At 41.8% G+C, this 24,534-nt stretch overlaps 1 protein-coding gene across 3 annotated transcripts in view; it reads left to right on the forward strand.

The window, feature by feature from the left end:
• The first annotated feature begins 6,258 nt into the window (after window positions 1–6,258).
• SAMD5 (sterile alpha motif domain containing 5) overlaps window positions 6,259–24,534 on the forward strand; it is an 85,236-nt gene continuing 66,960 nt past the window's right edge. For 2 of the 3 annotated variants that reach the window (XM_045009694.1, XM_045009695.1), the window contains exons 1-2: window positions 6,259–6,345; window positions 9,451–9,947. In XM_045009694.1, the coding sequence (XP_044865629.1) occupies window positions 6,297–6,345; window positions 9,451–9,947 (546 nt within the window). In that variant the 5' untranslated portion in view covers window positions 6,259–6,296. Of the gene's footprint in view, window positions 6,346–9,450; window positions 9,948–13,289; window positions 13,391–24,534 lie in introns of those variants that run through there. The other variant, XM_045009693.1, reaches the window with a different exon arrangement.

The following is a 24,534-nucleotide window of genomic DNA, read 5'->3' on the forward strand; positions in this document are numbered from 1 at the left end:
GGGAGCTTGAAATATGGATTTGAATCCAAACATTCAGAAAGCTCAAGGTGTTCAGATTCAGATCATTATCAAAACAGGTTCTCATTGCCATGTCTAACCCAAACCTTGATCCAGACTTGGATTAATGAGTTTGGTTCTGGAGCATCTCATTTATATACAGTAACTTTGCAAATGTAAAACAGCTAACTCCTTCCCCCTACTCTGAGCCTCAGTGACTGGAAAAAGATCACATGAAAGGCAAGAGCTGACATGAAGCACTGTCTTTTGGGAGATCTAGCTGGAAGGCTGACAAACTATTGTAGAGCTGGAAAAGGGTAGAGCATGACAGTAAGGTCATGGATGATTTATTTCTCATTCCTTCTCTGAAATGGGAACTTCTGGGGATTTTGGGAAATATTTGATTCTTTAAAATGTTGATTATTTGGAGAGGAGCTTTCAGAAAAACACAACATGCTTTAAAATACCTTTGTTTTGACCTGGTCTGGTGATAGTTCAAGGTCAGAAGCCAGTTCCTAATCTGGTATAAATGGGCCAAACTCCACTGATATGGCACCCTTTCACAGCAGCTGCCCAATATCTTTTGCTTCCAAGGCTAACAGATGCATTGTGCTCAGTCCTGTGGGCAACTGATTAGTAGGACTGACTGCTCTGAAGGAAGTTTTATCTCCTTTGGAGAATCACCTTGACTCATTCTTGCAAAGAGGATGCCTAAACTTTTGACAGACATAAAGACACAGAATGTACATTCTCGACCTTCTTCCTGTTGGTTGCTACTATATGTGGTTCATGCTAGCATTTCCTCTCTCTCTGTTGGGGGGACAAGAAACATTAGATATAGTGTATAGCAGGTGAGCTATGGAAGATAGAAAGATGGTGCTCATCCCATTCACTACTGAATGCTTTTGTGTATGGGAATTCAGAAATGGGGGTTAGAGGAAAATCAGTGACAGCAGAGAGGGAATAAAGTGGAGGTGGTGTCATGGAACAGCAAGGGGAGGATGATCAGCAGGGAGGTGAAGCTGTAGGGCTAGAGAGGGGAAAAAAGCAAAAGGGAAAGGGATGAAGGGACAGACAGGAGGTGATGAACAGGGTAAGTAATGAGGCACAGCAGTTAAGGTAAAGATGGGTGGGAGACAGAGCAATGGAGACAGAGCAGACTGCGGGTGGAGTGGAGCAAGGAGAGTTAGGGGAGATAGATGAGGGGAGTACAGTGTATGTTCAGGGGGAACTGAGAAGGGCCTCTCTTTGGCAGTAGCTGCAGTTGTATCTAGTACCCAAGTGTAGGAGGGGCAGAAGTTAAGGGCCAAATTTTTAAAGGTATTTAGGTGCCTAAAGATGCAAACAGGCACCTCGTGAGATATTCAAAAGCCCCTAGGTGCCTAACTCCTAATTGAAATCAATGAAGAGTTTTCCATTGACTTCATTGGACCAGGATTTCACCCTTTGATTTTACAGAGGTTCTGTCATATTCCAATAAGCTAATTTCTGTAGGTCTGAAGAGCCAGAAAGGGACATCTCGCTAGAAGAGGCAGCTTCTCTACTATCCCCACCCTCCATTAAGGGAGTTGGGATTTAGCACCACAATTGTTAGATCAGGCAGCATAACCTAATGAAGGAAACCATACCTCCAGTTTTACCAGGACAGCCTTTTTTCCCCCATATAATGTCTTAAACTTGTTTTATGTTTACAATAAACTAACTCAGTGCTCTGCTTGAATGGAATTTACTCCAATTAAGTTAAGAAATTTACTCCAGGGGGAATTCTGCACCATTGCACAATGCAGAAATTAATGGTTTTTGTGCATAATTTCCTTTCTCTGATTGAAATGAGCTGCAGTGCTGCTGGCTACCACTAGGGGTCACTGGAGCTGGCAGAGCCCAGCTCACACACAGAAGACACTGGAGGCTGGGGTGGGTGGGTGAGTGGGGAGGAAGAGGGGAGTAGAGAGTTCATGGCAGCTGCAGTTCCCAGCACACCCTGAGGGAAGGAAATGGCAGGATGTAGGAAACTCCATGCAAGCCTGGCTGGGACCTAGCAACAGGCTGTTTCTCCTTCTGGATCCTGGGCAGGAAAGGGGGCTGGTGTCTGGGCTGAGGGACCATGGGAGAGGAGGCTGGCCTGGTGGGAGGCACGGCTGGGCCTGGGGTGGGGAAGGGGGTGGGTGTCTGGCCTGGTGGGACCACGGCTGCGAGGGGGAGGGAGGCAGGTGTCTGGCCTGAGGGGACCAGGGCTGGGCTCTGGTGGGAGGAGGAGGGCAGTGTCTGAACTCAGAGGGTGGGTGTCTGGGCTGGGGGGGCACAGCTGGGCTTTGGGGGTGGGGGGCTGGTGTCTGGGCTGAGGGGTCCCTGCGGCTAGACTCAGGGGGAGGGACTGTGGGTGTCTGGCCCCCTGGCTGGGCTCTGGGAGGAGCTGGGTTGTCATAGGGGTTTCTTTAACACTCTGCTCTTGGAGGAATTTTTGTGTATGTGTCTAGATTGTTACAGACACATACTGTGTGCAGAATTTTTATTTCTTTGGCACAGAATTTTTAATTATTTGGCACAGAATTCCCCCAGGAGTAGAAATTGTAATGTGTTTTTGTCTCTTTAAAGGAGCAAACAAACCTCATTATACTTCTCTGAGCGTTCCAGGAGAGGGCTGGACCCTTCAGGGCAGATAGTTTTGAGGAAATTCAAGACTGGGAGTGTGTTGAGGTCACTTGGCTAATGATAACCAAGGCTGGTGGAGACCAGAGCAGGGCTGCAGTGTAACAAGCAAGCTGCTGGAGTCAGAGCTGCTGAAATCAGTGAATGGTTGTATGCTAGCTGGGAGCATCCAGATAAGGAGCTGCAGCAGCAGAGCATTTTAAGGCATTCAGAGTTACAGGCTGAGTTGAACCCCAGAACATGACAACCCCATCCTGCATCACGGAAAAGGACATTTCCAGTCACGTAATATGTTCCCTGCACCATCCATACTGAATGAGAGCCAACAGACATTACATGCCTCTCTCACGGCAATAAGGATTGTATCCGCACTCTTATAAGGAGCAACAGCAGGCATAACATTATGTCGAGATTGAGGTAAATATGTGACAATACAGAAAAATCCTTGAGATTAAAAATATCTTTTAAAATGTGTTAAGTCATGTCTCTCAAACAGCACCATAAACAAACTCCCTTATGCCTTATAAAACAATCTGAAATAATGTACTTTAACAGAAATAAATTGACTGATATGCTGTTTGGAAATTTCCCCCAGGGTCCAGCCAGGATGAATCCTTGGCCACTTATTGGTATACCGAGACAGTGAACTTCTGTTTAAAGTATATATAAATAAATGCTTTACATCCTTTACATTTTCTGAGCCAACCTGTCATTGCTGTGAAACATCCTTTCTGACAACATCAATCATAGTAGATTGCATTATATCAATAACAGAGCCTGACATGGTGAGACCGGCCAACTCCACTCTGGCAGTTTTCAAAAAAAGCACAGCTTACAGAAAAAAATAGTAAGAAAATAATTTAAGAAGTTGCATTTTCTTTTCCGTCTACTCCTAATTTTGGGGCCTGATTCTCCTGGCACAGAATATTAATAACTTCCATTGACTCCTCTATGCTTCACATATCTTGCAGTGGAGAATCTGGACCCTACTGTTTGGTACCAACTTGTTTATAGGTTAAAAACTCAGTTATTGCTTTAACGGTGAATATTAAGTACTTGCTATGTACAACAGGCCTAAACAGACGTGTGCAGGCTTTGGAACTTAGTACATCACCTAAAAGATTACTAGAATTTCCAGCACAAATTCCAATTAATTTTCCCACTTTTGTGACCTAATGAAGATTTGGAGAATAAAGTTGAAATTTTCCTACAAACTTAAAAAATAAATGTAATAAGCTATCAACCAACCTACAAACATTCAGTAGAATAATCTCTCTTTTTATTCAATTATAGATAAAATGTAAGCTTTATGGTCCTGATAGTGTTAACACTTACACACATACTTAAGTACTGTGAGTAGCTCTATTGATTTTAGGCTATTCACAGTATAAACACATGTATTAATGTTTGCAGAATCAGTTCCTATGTAAGTATTAAAGTATGTATACAATTCTGGATTGTGAGCTCTCTGTCCTCGGGCTGGATTCTAGTTTTATGCCCTCAAACATGAAAACGCCTGTCAAAATCACTGAGCTGTCTGTAATATAGGAGTGAAAGTTTGTTCCCACAATCTGCACACATGAAGGACCCACTAGAAGACTTCAAATATGCAATTTTCCTCTGTCTACCTGGTTCTGGTGGGGTTCATATCAAACTGCAGCTTCAGTCACCCTCTGAACAAAGAGAAATGGTCTCAATTCCCTTTCTGAAATTCCTGTTGAGCACCATAAGGGGAGAGGCCCCTTTGTTCTCTTTTATTTATAAAAACTAGGTATTATTGTTTTCTTTCTATCTCCCTTCCAGGATAAGCCATCTCTAGCACTCTCATAGATGTTCAGCTTCTGGTTCCTGCCTCCATTGGCAATGTCAGAAACAAAGGCACCCATTCCACATGTTGTACACTGGCACAATCCTTTTTACTGGACTACGTTATCTGCAGGCCATGCATAGTTTTTATATTGGGTTGAGGGAGCCAGGATGGAAAGAGTGTAGCTTGAACCTATCAGCCTTTTGACTCATTGTGCCTTCTTTCTGTTGTGCATCCTGGGAATTGTATAAAACATGCAGATGTGCCTGCTCTTAAATTTCAACTCATTTCTAATTTGTTATTTGGAAAGGCCCTAGATGTGAGGCCAAAATCTGCGCTTGTGGTATATGCAGAGCTGAAGTAATATAGATACCGGTAGGTGAAAATACTTAAAAGTAAAATTTGACCCATAGTGCATAGCAGTGATAGATATTGAAATTAATGTGAAAAATTTGTATTTAATTCCTAAAAATTGCATCTAGCCTATGGCTATATTAGTCCTGTGAGTACTACACTAAAGCCCTGATCCTGAAAACACTTATACATTTGCTTAATTTTACTACTATGCAAGTAGTGAAGTTAAGCATGTGCTCAAGAGTTTGCAGGATCAAGATCTCAGGCTACATCAGAATCTGCTCTGATCTCAGGAAGTGAGATGTCTTTGGGATGTGAGGTTATATAGCACACAACAGCAGGGGCGTACAAGTGCCATTTCTATCATATTTGCTAAACATCCATATAGCCTCAAATGGCTCAAAGTAAATTTAAGGTTTGGACTTAAACTGGCAAAAGCAATTAGGGGGTAGGATTTTCAGATGTGCTTATTGACCTAACTCTGCTCCCAAATGACTTCAATGGGAGCCTTTAAGCCAAGCTGCGTGCATTTGAAAAATCCCATCTGTATAGCATATACTGCATTGCACAGGTGGAAACATGTACCATCTTTTTCTCCACAGACAGTTCTCCAAAATGCCATCTTGTCTGGGAGGTTCCTTTGAAACTGAGGGGTTTTTTTTTTAAATGAGCACCCTAATGAATATGTATTGTTAATGTGACAATCTTAACTATTATGGCTTCTGAAGGTTGGAGATTCAGATAAGCAGGCAGAATTTTAAATCTATGGAAGCCCCTGGGCCTGCCTTCCCCAGTCTCCTGCATTCTACTGACGGCACCCTCAAAAGATTCGCACTACCTGTAGTTGTCTTTGTTTGAAGGAAGCTAACAGACTTGTTTTCTTTTCCTTCCTTCTTCTCTCACACTCTAGAATCTTCAGTGGTTATTTGTTTTCTCAGAGAATGGGGACAGCACAAGCCTATGGAATATCTACTTCATTCTCTTTCTAGGGGAATGGTGGGCAGGGGGAAGTAAGGGAGATCTTTTTCTTCTCATGTGGCTTGAGCATACCTGCTGGGAGCGGAAAATTGAACAGTCTGTGACTTTTACATTCTGGCTACTCCCTACACTCTTGTCCGTACTGCCATATAACAAAAACAAAACCAAAAACGCTCTTGAGGAAGGGCAGACAAACAGAAATGCTGAACATACCATTAGACAACCTGGTCCCTTTGCACATGGAAGAGTTGGTGTTCTGCTCCTTCCTGCTCCAGGGCTGGAGTGCTACAGCTAGCTGAGAAGAACCCTGCTGGTTCTGCAACTGCTCTGGCTCTTCCAGTTCACCCCACCCCACCCCCCTTGTCTGGGAAGAGAAGATCATGCTGCTGCAACCCCTTTCCCTGGCCTGGGCAGGAGCTTTAAAATCTTCTGTGTGCTTCCCTTTCCCCTGCTTCTGAAAGGTAAGGGAAACCTAACATGCTAGGAGACGGCACAGGGAGCTAAATCAGAAATGCTGTGGGAAGGAATGAATGCTGGCCTCTCTCCAGTCATCTTTTGCTGTAAGTAAATTTGTGATATGCTGCTTTGTGCCGTCTGTACCTTGGTAGGTTTGCAATTGTTTGTACAACATAGCTCTGTAAAGTTTTCTGACATGTAATACCTCTCATAAAAAATAGGCTACCTTGAATTACCTTGCACTGGAAATGTTGTGTGCTGCCATCAGCTCAGCCTTGGAATAAAGGCATTGCAGAAAACTTGTGTTACACTTTCTAGAATGAAACATGTCTCTTTTGAAGAACAAGCATCATTAAACTCAGTTGTGACTTAAAAAAAAACAGGCTGAGTTTTCTGTACTCTAGCTCCAGGCTACACCCCTACTCTTTTACACAGGGCTCAGTGTGACAGAGGGCCCTGACCCTTTGTTAAAGGGACAGCTCCCATTTCTATGCTTACATAACCAAACAGCTGTTCCCAAAAGCTCAGCAGAAACAGAACTATTCGGACACCATTCAGAATTACTACTAGACACCTACTATAAATAATCTATTGCTTGATTCATGCTGGGGTCCTCCCACGTGTGAGTTCTACCTGAGCCCCTCAAGTACAGAAGATTTTCTCAAGACTTAGTACATTTTTGCCACTAGGGAAAGCCTTCACTGCCGATCCGCAGCTGCACGTCCTTTCTCTGCAAGGGGAGTAGCCAAGTGCAAATAGCCGGTGCCTGGCTGCGCCCTAGACAAATCTGGAAACCACTATGCGCGGGTCCTCCCAGCTCTAAACCGCTCCCCCCACGAAGAGCCCTTAAACGCACTGCTGGCTTGGTCTATCTAAGGGCAGAATCTAGCCCTAGGCAGGGGAGACTTGCTGAAAGCCCCAGCAGGGGGCTGCGAGAGTGACTGGCTAGAGGGGTACTAGGTGTCAGCACGGGGGGAGGTGGTGGAAGGGAGGTAGCTTGAGTGGTTTGCGGACAGCTCTGGGCTGCATTTACACCAGAGGGCTTGAGAGGGCGCTGCCGGTCCAGAGTTGGAGAGAGCTGGGGAAGATCCTGAGAGAAACAGACTGAAGCAGCAGCTCGGCTTCCCGGCGCCCATAGCCGCTGACACAGACACACCCGCCGGCCGGGGAGAGCGCGAGAGGCGGCTGAAGCCTGGGGACTTTGCTCTCCCCTACCCCCAAATTCCTAGAGGAAAGTTTAGAGACTCCTCCAAACCCCCCCCCCGCGAGCATCCCCCCCCGCAGCTGCTTCCCGGGTGCAAAGAGAACCAACCCCACCAGCAGACAGTGATAGTGTCACGGTCACGGCTGCACCTCGGCTTCTAATTCGTAGCCGCTGCTCTCCGGAGAAGGGGGGAACAGGAAAGAGAGGGGAGCAGCAGCAAGACCACCCGGGGCCCCTAGCGCTGCCGCTTCTCTGCCTCGTGTTTCTTCTTCCAAGCCTGGGGTCAAGTTTGGGGCTCCCCTGGGGGCTGCAACAGACGCCCAAACTCCTGCGAGCCAGAGAGACAGACCAGGGGAGACATTTTCCCAGCTGCAGCCTGTTAACCCCTTAGCGCTCTGCTCCCTTCCCCGCCCGCAGCAGCACCCAGAGCCCACGCAGGGCGCTGCACGTGTCCCGCTGGGGCTGTTGCTGCTACCATGCAAACGCGTGGATGACCTACCCCGAAGTCCCTCTCCGGCCCCGCCTCTGCTCCGGCAGTCCCGGGCCCTTGGCTCCCGTCGCCGGAGGAGCCCGGCGGCGCAGCTGACTGGGTCACTGCCTCAGGCGGGTTTGCTCCAGGGCGTGGAAGTTGGGGCTGGTTTGGAGCGAGGGGGGCTGCGAGTGAGCGCAGGAGGCAGGTGTGGGCAGTGGGCACAGACAGACGGAGAAGGGGGGCGGGAACAGCCAGAGGTAGGAGGGGGAGAAAACCCCTGTGAGTGCCCGGGGTAGAGGGGAAAGCTGCTCCCGTTGCTTCAGAGAGCTCCGGGCTGGGGAGGGAGACGAGCCCGAAGGGCGGGATCCGAGGAGCCCAGCGGGTGTCTCTCACACGCAGGAAACACACAACCCGTTAGAAACAAGAAGACAGCGGGGTGAGGCGAGTAACCTGCTGCAGCTCAGCTCAGCTCATCCACCGCGAAGCCAAATTGTAGCGGCCGCCGCTTGTGAATGCACCGGGCTGGCGGGCCGCCTTCGCCACCCAAACAAACCCTCAGCAGCCCCGCGTGCGGCTCCCGCGCCGACTCCTGCCTGCCTGGCGCCCGGCAACCTCGCCTCCTCGGCGGCTCCCCAGGCCACCCGGCGTCACGGTGCCACCCCGGGCACGAGAAAGTTGGGAGCGGGGTGGGGGCTGGAGGCTGAAGAAGAGACTCCCCCTATCCTACCCCTTCCCCTCCCCTCCCCTCCCCTCCCCAGGACTGCGCGGGGAAGGTGGGATTAAAGGCGGAAAAGGAGGAGAGGGAGGGTGGAAAACTGTTGAATTTCTGAGCTTGCGCTAGCGACGCGTCTTGGCCATCCTCGCAGAGGTGAAGGAGAAGAGGGAAAGTAACTCGGGGAAGTGACCGGGATTATTTTTTCAATCCGAGAGGAGTCTTTTGAAAAAGAAAAGCAACGATTTGCACGCCCTGAAGAGCGAGCTAGTAGGAAGCCTTGCACAGACACATGCTGCTGGGCGAGCGTGCAGGATCGTACTCTTCCTCAAGTCAACAGGGTACTACGTTAAAAAAAAAGCACATAGTAAACAGAGACGCGTCATGCAACAGAAAAAAAAGATGGGAATGAAGGAAAAAAGAAACTAAAATCAGGCGGAGGCGGAGAAAACACAGTGACAGCAAATACACTCTGTTTTGGAGGTAATGTCTGCCGTGACCTGGGATTTTAGGGGGTGCCCCCTTAAGAATCACCCCTTTCTCCAACCCAAGTCTCTCTTCTCCTCTGACACAGACTCCTCTGCTTGGTTGTAGGAGAGAAGAAGGAATAAGAGGATTCGTTCAGCAACGCCTGCGATCTGCGTCTGCTGCTTCTTTGGAGATTTGTTTTGTTCCTGGGGGATGTTGGTTTCCAGAACTCGACTTGTGCATGTTGCTCTTTTAATTTGATCGCAGATTTTGGTCTGCTGGTTGCTTGTTTTGCAAGAGAAGGAAAGGGGAGCCTGGCTTCGGTGTTAAAAGTTGCAATTATTATTTTGCAGCTAACATGTGCACCAACATAGTCTATGAGTGGCTGAAGACCCTGCAGCTTTCCCAGTATGCGGAGTCCTTCGTAGATAATGGCTATGATGACCTGGAGGTTTGCAAGCAAATAGGGGACCCGGACCTGGATGCCATTGGGGTGTTGGTGCCCCACCACAGGCGCCGAATCCTTGAAGCAGTGATGAGGTTGAAAGAGGAGGACGAGACCGCTGCTGGTCTCTATTTCACCTTGGAGCCTCAGCAGCAGCAGCAGGGCTCGCCCTCTCCGTCCCCGGAGATCTACACTAGCCACCTGGTGGAGCAGTATGAGACTAAGGGATGGCGAGGGCTAGGCTCCCTCCAAGGTCAAGGGAACCCGGGGACCCCCAGGAGCCAGAAACTTGGGCCCCGCAGCAGGGAGCTGGTGATTTACCCAAAACTGAAACTGAAAATCATGATTAGGGATAAACTTATCCGGGATGGGATCAACCTGAGCAAGCCCCCTTACTCCAACAAGGTAAGGGAATCATGTATCTTTCCCTTCTCCCTACCCCTTGCACCAGTAATTCGTCTCAGCTTGGATGCATCGGGGTCAGGAGTCTTAAACTGTTGTAGGAGCTAAACGTATTCCCGTATTTAGGCAGTGGAATTGGACAGTTAGGTGCCAATATTGATTGACTCTGTTTGGATCCAGGTACCAAATCTGCTTGAGTTACCTTCGTTTGTGGTTGGGATTTCTGGGTACAATAGGAGTGGATAAACCTGATCACTGCTTAAATACGGGAACTTAAAGGGAGTGGGACCAAAAATTGGCTGGTTCTAACAGGATCCAAATGCTTAGTTTAGGTTTCTGTGGTGCTGTTGTGGTGGGATGTGTTGAGATCTTGGTTTGGTTTATTTATTTATTCTCTGTGGTAAAAGTGGCTAGACTAGTTCTCTAGTAAAGACTGGGGCTTGAGTTCAAAATAGGCATAATCCAGTTTTATCCTCTTCTTTTTTTTTCATTATATATGGGAATTATAGGGATCATCCATATTGGTGAAGGTAACTTTTTGGTGTCCGTTTCTGTTGGTTAATATTTTATGAAATGCCATGTAAGGATGCTAGAAAATAATTCCTTCTGTTAACTTTCTTGCTAACTAGAGAGTGGTATGATTATTCATCAACCATTCCAGGAGTAATTTAGTCTGTGCACAGGGAGCGAACTCCTATTTGAAAGGATAGAAAAGTACGGGTCTTGGAAAAGTACGTTCCAATTTGGTGAAATTGCATTCCGTGAAAACTGTGGCTGTAACCCACTGAAGTTCCTTGAAAAAGTTAAAATATTAAAGGAAGGTGAGTTGGCAGATATAAATTACTTGGATTGCATAAAGGCTTTGATAGTCTGTACTGAAAATATGATAAGAAAAATAAATACTCATGTAGTTAAGTGAAAAGGTCATTCCATTGTTTTCTTTCACTGAACCAGTTTTTTAATCTAAGTGTTGTAGTGTATGTTTACTTCACAGTTAAGAGAAAGGTCAGTGGTGAATGCCTCAGGGAATGTATTAGGACCAGTGCTAGTAAATATCTTATTTAGTGATTTTGGTTCTGATTTTCAGAAATACTGAGCACTTGCAATTCACATTTACTTCTGTTAGAGTTGTGGGTGCTCAGTGTTCTGAAAAGCCTTTATTGGGGGGAAAAACTGGCAGCTAGTTGTTGAAGCTTGTTGAAGAGGCTAAATCGGTTTGGGTCACCTCATACTAAAATTTAGTTGAAATTGAAAGGCTCCAACTCGCCTCCCATTAATATTTTAACTTTTTCAAGGAACTTGAGCAGGTTCACGCTGATCAGAGATGTGTCACAATTGACAGATTAATGGAGATTGCTAAAACTAGACTGGAAAGAAGAGTTACTAGAAAGGAAACTGTTTTCTGAAGTGTAAAAGGATGACTTTATGACCATTAAGTTGCAGTTATACATGCAAAGACTGAAAGGACTTAAATCGATCACTTGCTGGGGTCTGGAAGGAAGGCCTCTCCTTGTTTTTCCCATGTATAATATTGAATAGTTGGCTAGCTCTATTGCGGTGTTGGCTTATTTTTATTCACCTTCTTCTGAAACATCAGGTATTGTCTGCTCCTTGAGGCAGCATACCAAATTTGATGGACCAATGGTATGATCTGATATGGCAAAGCCTATATGAATTCTTGTATCATGTGTAAATACATCATCTTCTGAAAACTTATTAACTGTGATTTTTCTCTCATAAATTATGATTTGCCTGACTCTTCTTGTTTTCTAAACTGCCATCAAAGGTCGGTGTCTCTCTCTCTCTCTCTCTCTCTCTCTCTCTCTCTCTCTCTCTCTCAATCCTTCACTTGAATCTGGAACTTTTAAATAGTTGTCACAGAAAGTGTCACTGGAGCTGCATGCTGTCCATTTCCGCGATTATATTTGATTTGTTCTTTACAAGCAGACAACTTTTTTCCCAATGTTCTAGCTTCATATTCATGTGGCTCATTTCTTATCAAACAGAGCTTTTACTATATATCTGTGTTGTTGGAACATTAAAACACTAAGATACAAACACACACACACAGCATCAAGGAAGTTCAAATCAATGGTTGCTGTTTCTTCTTTCACTCTCCTTATTTATGTGTGATGGCTTGCAGGTTAACTACTTGAGACCAAACCCTGCTCACCTTGTGCAAGTAGCATCATTGCCTTTAATGGGAATACTTGTATAGTTGTATGATTAAGTTGGTAGGGTTTTAGCCTCAAATGCAACACACTGAAGTATAAAGGGGTAGGTGATGAACGGAGTGACAGCTTTAAGTTTAAATTTCCTAGGTTTATGTCAGGTTGTCTCCCAGCTTATTTACTCTTGAATGATATTTTTAGACTAGAAACCTCTTGGTTTTATAAATCCTCTTAATGAACCAGTTCATATCATATAATGTTAAAAGAAAGTCTAGAGTTGGCATGATTTCAGTGTATATTATTCAACATGTTCCGAGTGTCACCCTTTGCTACAATCAGTCTTCAGTATTCCCTTTGAGCCATTTGAAAAAAATCGCGTGGTGGTGTATTACTGTGAACAACACCCATTGAATGTCAGAAAATAACATGCTGCATCATACGTAATGTGGAAAATGGATTTATTATGACAGCAGTAATTTTTTTGGAAGTTTATTACTTTAGAAGAAGAAAATCTGATATGCCTTTAGCAAAATTTGTGCTATTTTTTGTAGATGATGTATACAGTCTGCATTTCAGAAGAAATTGCAAGTATCATCTTCTAAGCTAAGCATGCAATTTGCTGAATGAGTAATAAAACACAACTTTTCAAGGTTTACTGCTTATTTATTGCATATATTCATCAAAAGGTGTGTCAATCTGAGAGTAAATATGACCTGGTGGGTAGGGCACTGGCCATCAGGCAATTTGAGGTCTGTTCACAGCTCTGCCATGTGACGCTGTGTGAGTCACTTCCTCTTGGTTTACCCAATTGTAAATGGAGGATAAAATATACTTACCTTTCCTAAGTGTTTTGTCATCTGTGGATGAAAAATGCTATCTAAGAATATATTTATTTTTGGATTTCTATTTGTTTCCTGAGAGTACCTACTGCTTCCATTAAAATGTTTTAGGAAGACCTCAGACATCAAATTTTATGCAGGCTGTTTTATAGGATTTTATTTTTAAATGTCTCTGGGAACTGGAAACACTACCACCACTTCTAGTTTGTGTCCTTTAGCTTTTTTTGTGAACTGTGGACTTGGAAGACCCAAATTGAATATATATCTTGTATGGCAATGTAGGGATGCGGGACTGTAGAGCTGTCACTTGTGATATTTTTGTTTTTGTGTTTCAGGTGAAGTATGTATCTGCACATCAATAGAGATAAAGAATCTGGATGGTATTTCTTTTGAATCTGAACAAACAAAATTAGCCTCAAATTAAAAGTAGCAGTCATGACTACTTGACATAATTTAATATGACTTGCTTTAAGAAGAATGAATTTTGAATTCAAGCCATCTGCCTAGGGTGATTTCAGACATGCAGGTCTATCACTAACCATATTGTGGATTTACGTGGGAGTTAGAGCAAGGAAGCACTTTTTCTAATTATTTCTTTATTTTTCAGAGATTAACTAACTAAGGAAAACTTCATAGAAGTAAAATTTTTGCTCTTGAATTTTGAAGGCTACCTATTTTATTTTCAAGTCCCCTGTATCTGACTGACCACATTCAGAAGTCACAATTAAAAGTGAGATTCTTAAAAAGGTGGTGGATTTCTAGTTTACAGTTGGGGCCCAATCCTGCAGCTGTTTTATACATGGAGCACACATTGATCTCAGTGAGGCTTCCATGTATGGAGTAGCTGTCAAGTAGGGTAGTTGATTCGTATGAAAACATGTTATTGGTTTAAAAAAAAATTCTGAGAAATCTTTCTGTTCACAGAATTCACATCTGCAGTTTTTAAATTTTTTTTTCTGATTGATGAGGGAATTACATGTGATGCAAAGCAACTATTGGGAGATGGCTCTAATAATGAAAAGGAGCCATAATGAATTGAAGCCCTGGAATCCATTACAGATTCATGGAATGAAGCTTGTTCCTGACTTAACTTGCCTACCTTACAGGACTCAAAGAACCAGAAGCAGACTCTGAAAGGAATCTGCCTTATGAAAGACAGGAAGGAAAATTACAAAGTCATTTTTTGAGGAATAAGTGAGATGAAGGGGAGACAAATATCTTCTCTGGGGAGAGGGAAGAGTGCTAGCAACAACCAAATCAGATTAAATAAAGAAGATAGCACCTTTGCTTCATTAAAACCTTTTGGTGATGTCAGTGCAAAGTGGACTATTTCAACACTGTGTTTGAGGAGTAGTGCTAGAGCAGATTTGTTAGTCTATATCTAATCTCCTAAAGTTTGTGAACAATTCTGCTTAATTGCTACTAAAATGTTACTTTGGTATGGGACAGAGGACTCACCACTTTTGTCAATATAAAGACAAGTGGGGACATATAACTGTGGAACATGTCAAGAGCAATTAAGTAGTCTATTTATCTTTTATATAGCCTAAGTGACATCTAATAGTATAGTGAAATTTCATTATTGCTTCTAATTGAAATGAATGACCTGACTTGTTCTTGAGGAACTTTATTCAATTTTTCTTCCACTGAGAATTGCAAATACATAAAAAATAAATTCATTAAAACATACATACATTATTAAAAAATAACCCAAGCAATTAAGATGATTTGCTTAGCAGCAATAAACTTGTACTGATGTAGATTTCAATATTTATTAGAGTTCTCATAAAACCATGTACTGTGACATAGGCCTATGTGACCTCATCTTGATTCACAATATTATTCCTGAATGGTGATTATCAGCATGCTTGGAAAGTGTATACTAAAAATAATAAAACATTTGAGGTCATAACATTTTGGAGTGCATACAAATGTTCAAAATCAATAAACTAGATTCAAATGATCATCTATGCAGACATCTACCCACATTTCCCACCGAAGTTTAAGATCTATGCTAGTAAGACTCAACTTTTCAATTATGCTATCCTATAATTAGAATTGTGAGCTAACCACTGTGATATTGGTTTCAGTATGTTTAAGTCCTTGGTATTATAGAATATTTTTAGATATATAATATCTAAAATGTAAGGTTACTAACTATGCACCTTTAAATTAAACTGTACTGTACTGGGTTCCGAAACTGAAAATTTGGTCAGGGCTTTATAAAGAAGCAAATGCAATATTGTGCTTTGCAGAAGTGGGAACACTCACCCATGCTAGATTTAAACATGAATCTTCCTCTAAAGATCTGGTTGCTTTGGAATAGCTGTATCAACTATGAGTAGTGGAATGTTCTGAAATATACCTTAGGGAAAGCTGACCATTGACAAATGTAGTAGTGCATTAAGTAGTAACAGTGTTTTCATGGCAATAAATTAACAAAGCTGTAGGCAATGTTTATGAAATGAAAAGAAACCTCTGACTTCCCTTTGACTTCTTGTTCACTCCGAGTGTGTATGTGTAAGAATGTCAAATATATCACCTCATATGTATGGTATTAGATTCAGAACCATAATTCATAAAATTACAGCAAACATACTGGAAAAATGTTGACTTCCGCATCTTCCTAAAGCATAAAGATAACAAGTTACAGTATATGAGTATGTAGTACTATGCTGTACTTGAATTTAGCCTGTTTCTCAATATTGATCAGCATAATCAGGCCTTTAGTATCCTTTGAAGATGTTTAACATACCGTAAAACTTAATGGCTCTGATTATTCTGTCTGCTTCAGGGGCAGGGACCAGGATAGGGTACATCAAGGTTAGGTGAGGCATGAAAGAGAGGAAGTACTAATTCTGCAATGCTGCCTCCTTTACTTCAATCCTGTTGTAGTCCCAGTCCCCGTAGTACATCCATAGTGGGTTCTCTGAAGCCGGAGAGGAAGAGAGAAGACATATGGGTAGTTCTATACTATATAGCATCATCCCCACTTCCCTGTGTCCCAGGGGTTTACCAAATTAAAAAAAAAACGCTAATCCCATCAGTGGGAAAGAATGGAGGGCATGGAAGTAGTGTGGAGACACTGAGGGTGAAATACTGGCTCTATTGAAGTCAATGGGAGTTTTGCCATTGATTTCAGTGGAGCCAGGAATTTACCCTCAAACTCCATATGTGTTCACAGATCTGTGTGAATCCCAGGACATGTACATATTTAGGGGATACAAATCTCCTGCCTGTTCTGTAAGAGGAGGTATGGTGCAAATCTCTGTATCTGATAAAATAATTCAGAGGAGTAGACTTCACAACTATCATACTAGTCAAGCCCTAATGAATTCAACAAAAATTCATTCTTTGGGTATCCATCAACATCCAGTTCTTAGGAACACTGACAGTCTCAAGGCATAGTAATCATGTCTCCTTTATGGAGAACTGTTAGACAGCCCCATCGCCATCAATACATAAGTTCACCAAATTTTGCCTATTGGTCATCCAATCTTAGCTAATGCCATTTCCTTTCTTTTGGCAGAAATTTCTCCAGATCTTAGTGCCCAGGGGAAGATAGAGAAGCTATTTATGTAAAATTTATCTCATTTTGGATTTCCCCATTTAAAGGGTGAACCTGCTTCCCACCCTGGAGCCACAATGCTATGAAAATCCTATTGTAATGGATCTGAGGAGCTTAGTACAAAAGAATAGGAAAAAATTTCTATATTTACTTGAAATTTTCCTTTTTTTTTTTTGAGTAATAAGGTCCACAGATCCAGCCCATTGTGGAGAAAAGTGGATCATCCAGAGTAAAGATGGAAATTACCATTCAAGGGTTTGGATTTGTTGTCGGTAGCTGGAATTTACTAAGACATGGTTGTGCTTTTTTCTCAAAATATATTTAACATGTTATTTAGAAGAGTAGATTTGAATTATTTTGGCAGTGCAAGTTATCTCATTTAGAGGGAACTTCAAGAGGCAAAGAATTTCCCTGCTGCCAGTGACTGACAATTCTGGTCCTGCCCCCAAGCTGCAAGCTGGCAAGTACCCATTATAATGGATCTGTGGACCTTATTACTTGAAGAAGGAAAATTTTCAGATAGGCACAGATCCCTTTTCCTATTTCTCTTTCCTGTGAGTTTTTTCTCCCACATATAGGAGAATTTAGGACATTACTATTACTACTATCATATATAGTCTGAAAAAATTAAAGAGGAAAGCTTCCATTAAACAATTTGTGATTTAACAATTATAAAGCTTTAACTTTTAGAATCTCAGCTTATACTGTTATTAAATAATTGCCCACACCCCCATTGTCTGACATCAACTCTATAATTTCATGCAACTGTGACAAATGCTTAAAAACAAACCATCTTATCCATCAAAACTATAAAAAAAAATAGTTCTGCCAAGCCTATGTATGTGGGAACTGAAGGAGATTACAGGCTCAGTTCTAATCTGAGGCGCATCCACATGCATCACTGCACTACTTGAAATGTGCAGTGGGAGATTGTTCAGTAGACAGGAATATCATTTATCACACATTAGAAATGAATATGTAATATCCCTTACATAAGATTTACTTACTGTTTTGAGAGCCCTACTATACATATGGAGAATGGAGTGAGCTAAGAATAGATTGGTAGCTTTAACTTTTGAAATTCCTTGTGTTGTCAGTTTAAATTAGACCCTTTACTCTGTTTTTAACATTGCTATCTGGGTCAATTTCTTTGTCTAGGATAATATGACATTTTACACTGATACACTTATCTTGACAAATGTGGTGTACTATATACTCTGCAGGGATCTCCATTTATTAAAATAGTGTGGCTGCTTGATGTTTAGCATTGCCATGTTATTTTAAAAACTGCTTTGCAATGGGAAGTGGTGCATGGGTGAGTCATCCCCAACACTGCCACTCTGCTGGTGTGCAATCTGAACTAACCTGAAATAATGCTGACGGTGAAGGTTTTTAATATAGTATATTAACATGTTACCTGCAGTCACTAAAATGTTTGTATTATTATTCAAATAAATTGCAGATTTCTCTCTGGTATCTCGTCTGCAAATCCTCCACTTTTGACAGTTTCAGTGGGAATTGGGGGCAGCAGAAACTCAGTCATTTGGGTGCTGAGTAATTATGATTGTTCCTCTTATGCTCATTCTGAAAATAGTCAAAATTCCAGATGATTGGTGTTTGTTGTGTGTTTTAATCAAATGCCAATAAATGTGTTTTCTTCCTTACCATGTTGGACACTAGACTCTGGCTCTGACAGGCTATCAATGTTCCAAGGATGGGGGCCTCTCAACTGAGTCCTGCTGTCAGATTTGGAGGGCCAAATTCGATGAGTTTGAGACCAGAAGTCCATGGGAGTTTTTCCAATGATTTCAGTGGGAACCAAGGTTTGGTCTGGAGAGTTCAAACTCAAATCTAACAACAAGCGTATCCCAACCAACTGTAGCTGCTGTGGTGGGGCACAGGGAGAGAAGTGAGATGATGGTGATGAGGCCTATGATGAAGAGATGCTTTTTATATAGCTGTGACTGTTTGGATGTCCAGAAGCAATGACGAGTCCAGGTGAACATCAGGGCTGCAAACTGTTTTGATGATCTCAGGGCAAATACCCTCTGTGAAGGGTATAGAGGAGTCAAAGTGCTTCCTTCTCCCTTTCAGCATCACCTTTGTCTGTCCAGGATTCAACTTCTGTTAGCTGCTCTTCATCCAGTTGTTTATCTCAGCCAAGATGGGAGATTATGCTGTTGTGTCTAATGTGAAGGCAGCATTGGGTGTCATCTGCATTTTGCTGGCATGTAGCCTTTCCTTCACTAATGCTATGGAAGATGGGGAAGAGATAGTGCTGGAGGATTCGGAATAGGATATTCCAGCAGTTAGAGACATCAGTTGTGACAAGTAATTATTTAAAATCTGGTTGGGTTATGCCATGTTCTGTGTGTTTGTGTGCATGGGGGTGGGGCATTAAATTTCCCTCTTCAAAAGAGATGTGACCTCAGCTAATGATAAATGTCTATCAGGGATGGTCTAGACAGTATTTGGTCCTGCCATGAGGGCAGGGGACTGGACTCGATGACCTCTCGAGGTCCCTTCTAGTCCTAGAATCTCTGAATCTATGATAATCGCAGCAACAAAAAACACTGCCAACCAACTCAGAAACGTCTGAAACCCATAAACAACACCTCAAGTTGAACCAAGAAGAAAACTGTTGAATCGAAACTGGTTAAATAAACTGAAATAAAGAAAATATTGTCTCTGTACCTGCAGAAGAGGCTACTGCTGTCAAAAGTTGGTTTAGCCACTCGACAAACTCTGGTTCCAGGTGCTTATAGGTGACTTCCCCCCAGTTGAGTGGTTTGAACTTTCTTTAAAACTTGGCAGCAAATGTCTATTACTCAAAATTATTTAAATTAAATACAAAAAAAATTAAATAGTTTATAACAAGTTTAGGTTTTAACATATGTTGTCGATTTCAAATTCTATTTTAAATAGATTTGTTTTTAAGAAAACATGCATTTAATTTAAATAAAAAACTGATTTAAATAAATCTGATTTTTTTTTATCCACCTTGGATCCACTTTAATAAACACATGAATAAGTTTCTGCAAAGTTTGCATTAGAGAGTTATGATTGCAGTCTCCTAACTAGCTGTTGACAGTGGATGTGCGCTAATGATATCTGAAAATCTAGAAGCAGTGAGACATTTGATAGAATCCAGTACCTGTGAGCCAGTTTAAATTGCACAGTCCTTCAAATGCTTCCCTTTAGTGACAAGGATTGTTTTTGGTTTATTCGTTGTTGAGTCACAGGCTGAAGTAAGGAGGTTGGATTACCACTGTATGTGGCATTAGGGAGATCATTACTGGAATACAGTGTCCTCTTCTGGTGACCGTGTTTTAAAAAGGTTGTTGTTAAATTGGAAAAAATGTTCAGAAAACAGCTACAAGTATAAATCAAGATCTGAAAAGAAATTTTCATGAAAATTTGTTAGGTTTTTTAAATTGGAATTCAAAGAAATTTCACAGAAGTTGTAGAGTTGCAAAAGTTAGGAAATTTTCAACCATCTCCAGTGAAAAATGCTTGCTTTGTACCAGGAAATCCTAGTAGCAATGGATCTCCCTTCTGACTCTATGGAGATGCTACAGGGCATGGATAAGTCTCCCTGGGGTCCCTTCCAGTTCTATGAGATAGGTATATTTCCATGTATTTATTTATTTAATTTAGTCCAGCTAAGTCTCTTCCATACTGACCAGAAAATGTCAGAACACAGTGCCGTAGGACAGGCAATACCTGTCCTTGAGAAGATCTATTAAAGAGGCCCATGTATCTGTTCTAGTAACTGTTCTAAAATAAATTTGAGAGGCATTAGGGGAGTCAGTGCCCTTAATGTAATGCAATGGTTGCTCTTTAATTCCAGCCTCTGTGGTTCAAATTCCATCTCTTGCCTCAGGCCAAACTTCACCAAGCAGCTCATTTTAAAACTCTTCCTCTTGGAGGAACCATAGGTTTAATAAAAAGAAAACCCAGAAGTGGCTATGGTTCCTCAAAAACGAGTCAAGAAAGATCAGAAAAGCATCATATTTAGGTATTAACATTCTGCAAAAGGGAAAACAGTAAAGAAGCTTAGGAAATATGACTGAAATGATTTATATTGAAGAATCAAGAAAATAGAGACAATTCTTTCCATTGTTTGTCCTGTTCAATGGAAATTGTCAGACTCTCCCTAGGAAGATCGGGGGGAGATGGGGAGAGGCTGTTTTGAAATGGAGGATTTTTTTATTTCTTTTTGTACAATGGTAAAAAGAATGATTTATACCTCAGGGATTAAAGTGGAACAGGAAGAAGTTGAAAAGGATACAGTTAAATATTTTCCATCCAGTTCTAACATATAAACCTGCTTCATGCAGCCAGTGACAAGAAATTATGAAAAGTGAATGGGATGTTTCCAGGAACAAGAGGCCTTTACATAGACCAAAAGGACAAGACAGATGTAGCCTCTCTCTAAAATGAAAGTGGCTCTAGTGTTTCCAGTATGGTGAAATCCTTAAAAGGATTATTTTTCCCCTGTTTGTGATTTAAAAACAAACAAAAACCAGAGAATCAAAGTAATATTCCATAGCATATTTTAACTTCACAGATACCTTGTGTGCTAGTCTGATCACTCTCTTGGAACAGTTATCAATACCTTTCCCCCCTCCCCCGCCCTATAAAAAACCTAATCCCTCCTGTCCCCCCTCACCCTCCAAAACTTGTATCTTAATTGGCTGCACAGTTAAAGGAAATTGACCAATTTCACTGCTGATGTGAAAGGTTGCAACTCAGAAGAAATTAGTGGAATTTCATCCATTTATACCTGTGATGAATTGGGGTCCAAGGATTTATCTCTCTCTCTCGTGCATCAGGGGCACTCAATAAATCATGATGGGTTTAGAAGGTTTTCCATTTGAATTTATTTAATTTGTGATACCATGATAATATGCTGTTTTATTGCCTTTGGAAAAGCTCATGCTGGGTTGAGTGGAAAAAAGATGATCATAATAATAGGTTGTCCAGCTCCCTCACTGAAAGTTTGGCCCTTAACATTGCTAGAAGTCCTCAAATAGTATATGATAGCAGGTGTATTACACTGGTGTAACTTGTAATAAAATCAGGTTCTTTGTGCCACAGTTTCAAACTGTGGGGCTTATGTATCACCATGGGAATTTTTCAGGTACCAGAATTTAGCCCTAAGTAACTATAGTGTCTGAACTATGCAAAGTGTCAGAAGTATGTACAAAAGAGAATTTACATTACAAGGTTATTCATACGGTATGTTCCTTTAATTTGTTATCCTATGTAACGGGTAATAGGCCACCACAGTATTCTCTCCCTGTGTGTGTGGAGGGGTGGGGTGGGGTGGGGCAGGGGGCTTTATGTTGGCTTAAGGAAGAAGCAGCAGACCTTCACTAGAGAACAAATTAATTTGATTGAACTTGCTTTATAAATCTTTAAAGTGACTACAGATGATGCAGCTATTAATAGTATTGACTAGTGTTTTGAAAACCATGAAAAGGATATAGTGCTATGACCCTTCTTACTGCTTTGATAAGAAAAAAAAGCGGTCTTTTAATACATAATGCTGGTGTATTAATGGAACCTTAAGTTTAATATAGTATTGAAATACAAGGCAAAACTAGGTTTCAGAGTAGCAGCCGTAATATTCTGTATCCACAAAAAGAACAGGAGTACTTGTGGCACCTTAGAGACTAACAAATTTATTTGAGCATAAGCTTTTGTGGGCTGCAGCCTACTTCATCAGATGCATAGAATGAAACATATAGTAAGAAGATGTATATACATACAGAGAACATGAAAAAGTGGAAGTAGCCACACCAACTGTAAGAGGCTAATTCATTAAGATGAGCTAGTGAAGGAATTTCAAGAGCCTTTTTCCACCAAGTTTTAATTTAATCATGGAAGAATTTTTCTCACTAATGTGACATATGCCATAAAATTTCTAAAATGTCACAAAGTTGGATTGAAACAACCAAATCTTTTAAATTAGCATTGCTTGCTACAGCAATCATATACTGTTTGTGACCCAGGCACCCCCTTCTGCCAGCTGGCAGAATGTATAGGGTTTTACTGGGATCCTTTGGTCAGAGAGATGCGTATCATATCATTGAATGGTGTCATGTAAGGTCTCTTCTACCGAGAGCCAGTAGCCCACTGGTCATCAGTGTAATTGCAAAATATATCCATGGATAATTTTTAGAGTTATGTTTCTTTTCTATACTAAAATTTATATTTTTAAGGTCCTGAAATTAAGGCTGGTCACCAGGAGGTGACGTACCTTGGAAATGTTCCTTTCAGGAGGAGGTAGCAGACACCTATCTCCCTGTCTAGCCGTTTGTGTATTGACTGCCTCACACAGTGTGACTATTTGCATACTGAGCCATAGGCAAAAGAAAAGTTGCTTCAAATCTACAAGAAAGGAAATCTACAAGATGAAACAAACAGCAGGGGATGTCCTGTTTATGAATAAAGACAAAGGATGGGAGTGTTTTACCTGCGGGGAGGGAAAGAAACACGCAATACCATTCACCTAGGGGGCAAGCAGATCACATGGCTGTGATCCTCTTTTCATGAGACAGACAACATATCTGTAAACCAATGCAAGGATTTTGTGTGAGCATTATTCTACAAGAGACTCATATCTTGTTAATTAAATTTAGGCTCTAGAATGTGTTATGATTTTATTTCATATGTGACCATTTGTTTCCAATACTTGCTGCTACTTGAATCTCTATGCTTTAAGTAAATAACTATTTGATTTCATTATGTACATGTGTCTGAAGCAGAGCAGTGATCTGAGGTGGATTTAGCAGGCTGGGGTGTACTGTTTTTTTGGAAGCAGTGAATTTGGGATAGCTTAGTGGGTTGAGCATTGGCCTGCTAAATCCAGGGTTGTGAGTTCAATCCTTGATGGGGCCACTTAGGGATCTGGGGCAAAATCAGTACTTGGTCACTGCTAGTGAAGGCAAGGGGCTGGACTCAATGACCTTTCAGGTCCCTTCCAGTTCTATGAGATAGGTGTATCTCCATATTCAATTTGTGACTATTGCAAGTGCCCAGTGGAACAGGGGCTGGAACACTCCAGGGAGAGGCTTTGAGGGTTGTAGTGTGCCTATTGCTAACTGAGAGAATGGGGCTTGTGGGGCATAAAAGCGGGGAGGGCTTGTGATGCTGGTGGAGTCAAGGAGCTGACCCCCAACAGGTAGGCAGGTGACACATGAAAGGCCGGTGGTAGCAAGGTGTCTCACAGTACTGGATACTCCTGGGAAGTGTGTCACTCTTCTAAATTTTTAATTGTTTTAATTTTAAATGTTTTCAGTTGTATCTATATTTCCTATCCATGATTAAATTACAATACACATAAAATAAAATAAAAATTCTTCACTTTAGTGTTGGATTTTTTCCCCTTTAATTACTTTGTAGTGCTGTTGGTAAATGCCATACCAATATTCAGAGACTGAGGTAATCTATTCATATACAGGCATGGTACAGATACTAACAGTGCAAGTCTCTCTACTCCATCCCACCTAGACACCAGAAAAGATGACCAAATGCCTAGGTGATATATAAGATTTAAATAGACAGCTAACCTGCAGGCAAACCTCTATGTACTTGAGAGGATAGTTCATACCTCGTTGTGCCCTTTTAACCCTTGGCATTTCTGCTTAGACTACCAGAAAAGATACTGATAAATGTATGTATGTGGAAAGAGCTGCATGTAGCATGCCCTTTGTGATTGCTGCAATTGTATAGAAGTATAGATGATATATAATAATGTTATCCATACTGAGACATAATCATTTTGTGAACACTGTGACCAGGTCAGTGAGGGGAAAATGCTAGGGAATTCTTCACCAAAATGTATATTGAGTTAGTCTTGATCTAACTTGTATTTGGGGGCTGTGGGAAGAACAAACAGGGAAGAAACACAATGGTTTCCCCAGATAAGAACATCCCAGCACACACTTGAAAGACAGTGGGCAAAACTGTCAGATTCAAGGACCTTACCTCCTGTCTCCAAGGAA

The sequence above is a fragment of the Mauremys mutica genome, chromosome 3, assembly GCF_020497125.1.
Source record: "Mauremys mutica isolate MM-2020 ecotype Southern chromosome 3, ASM2049712v1, whole genome shotgun sequence".
NCBI classification, from domain to species: Eukaryota; Metazoa; Chordata; order Testudines; family Geoemydidae; genus Mauremys; species Mauremys mutica.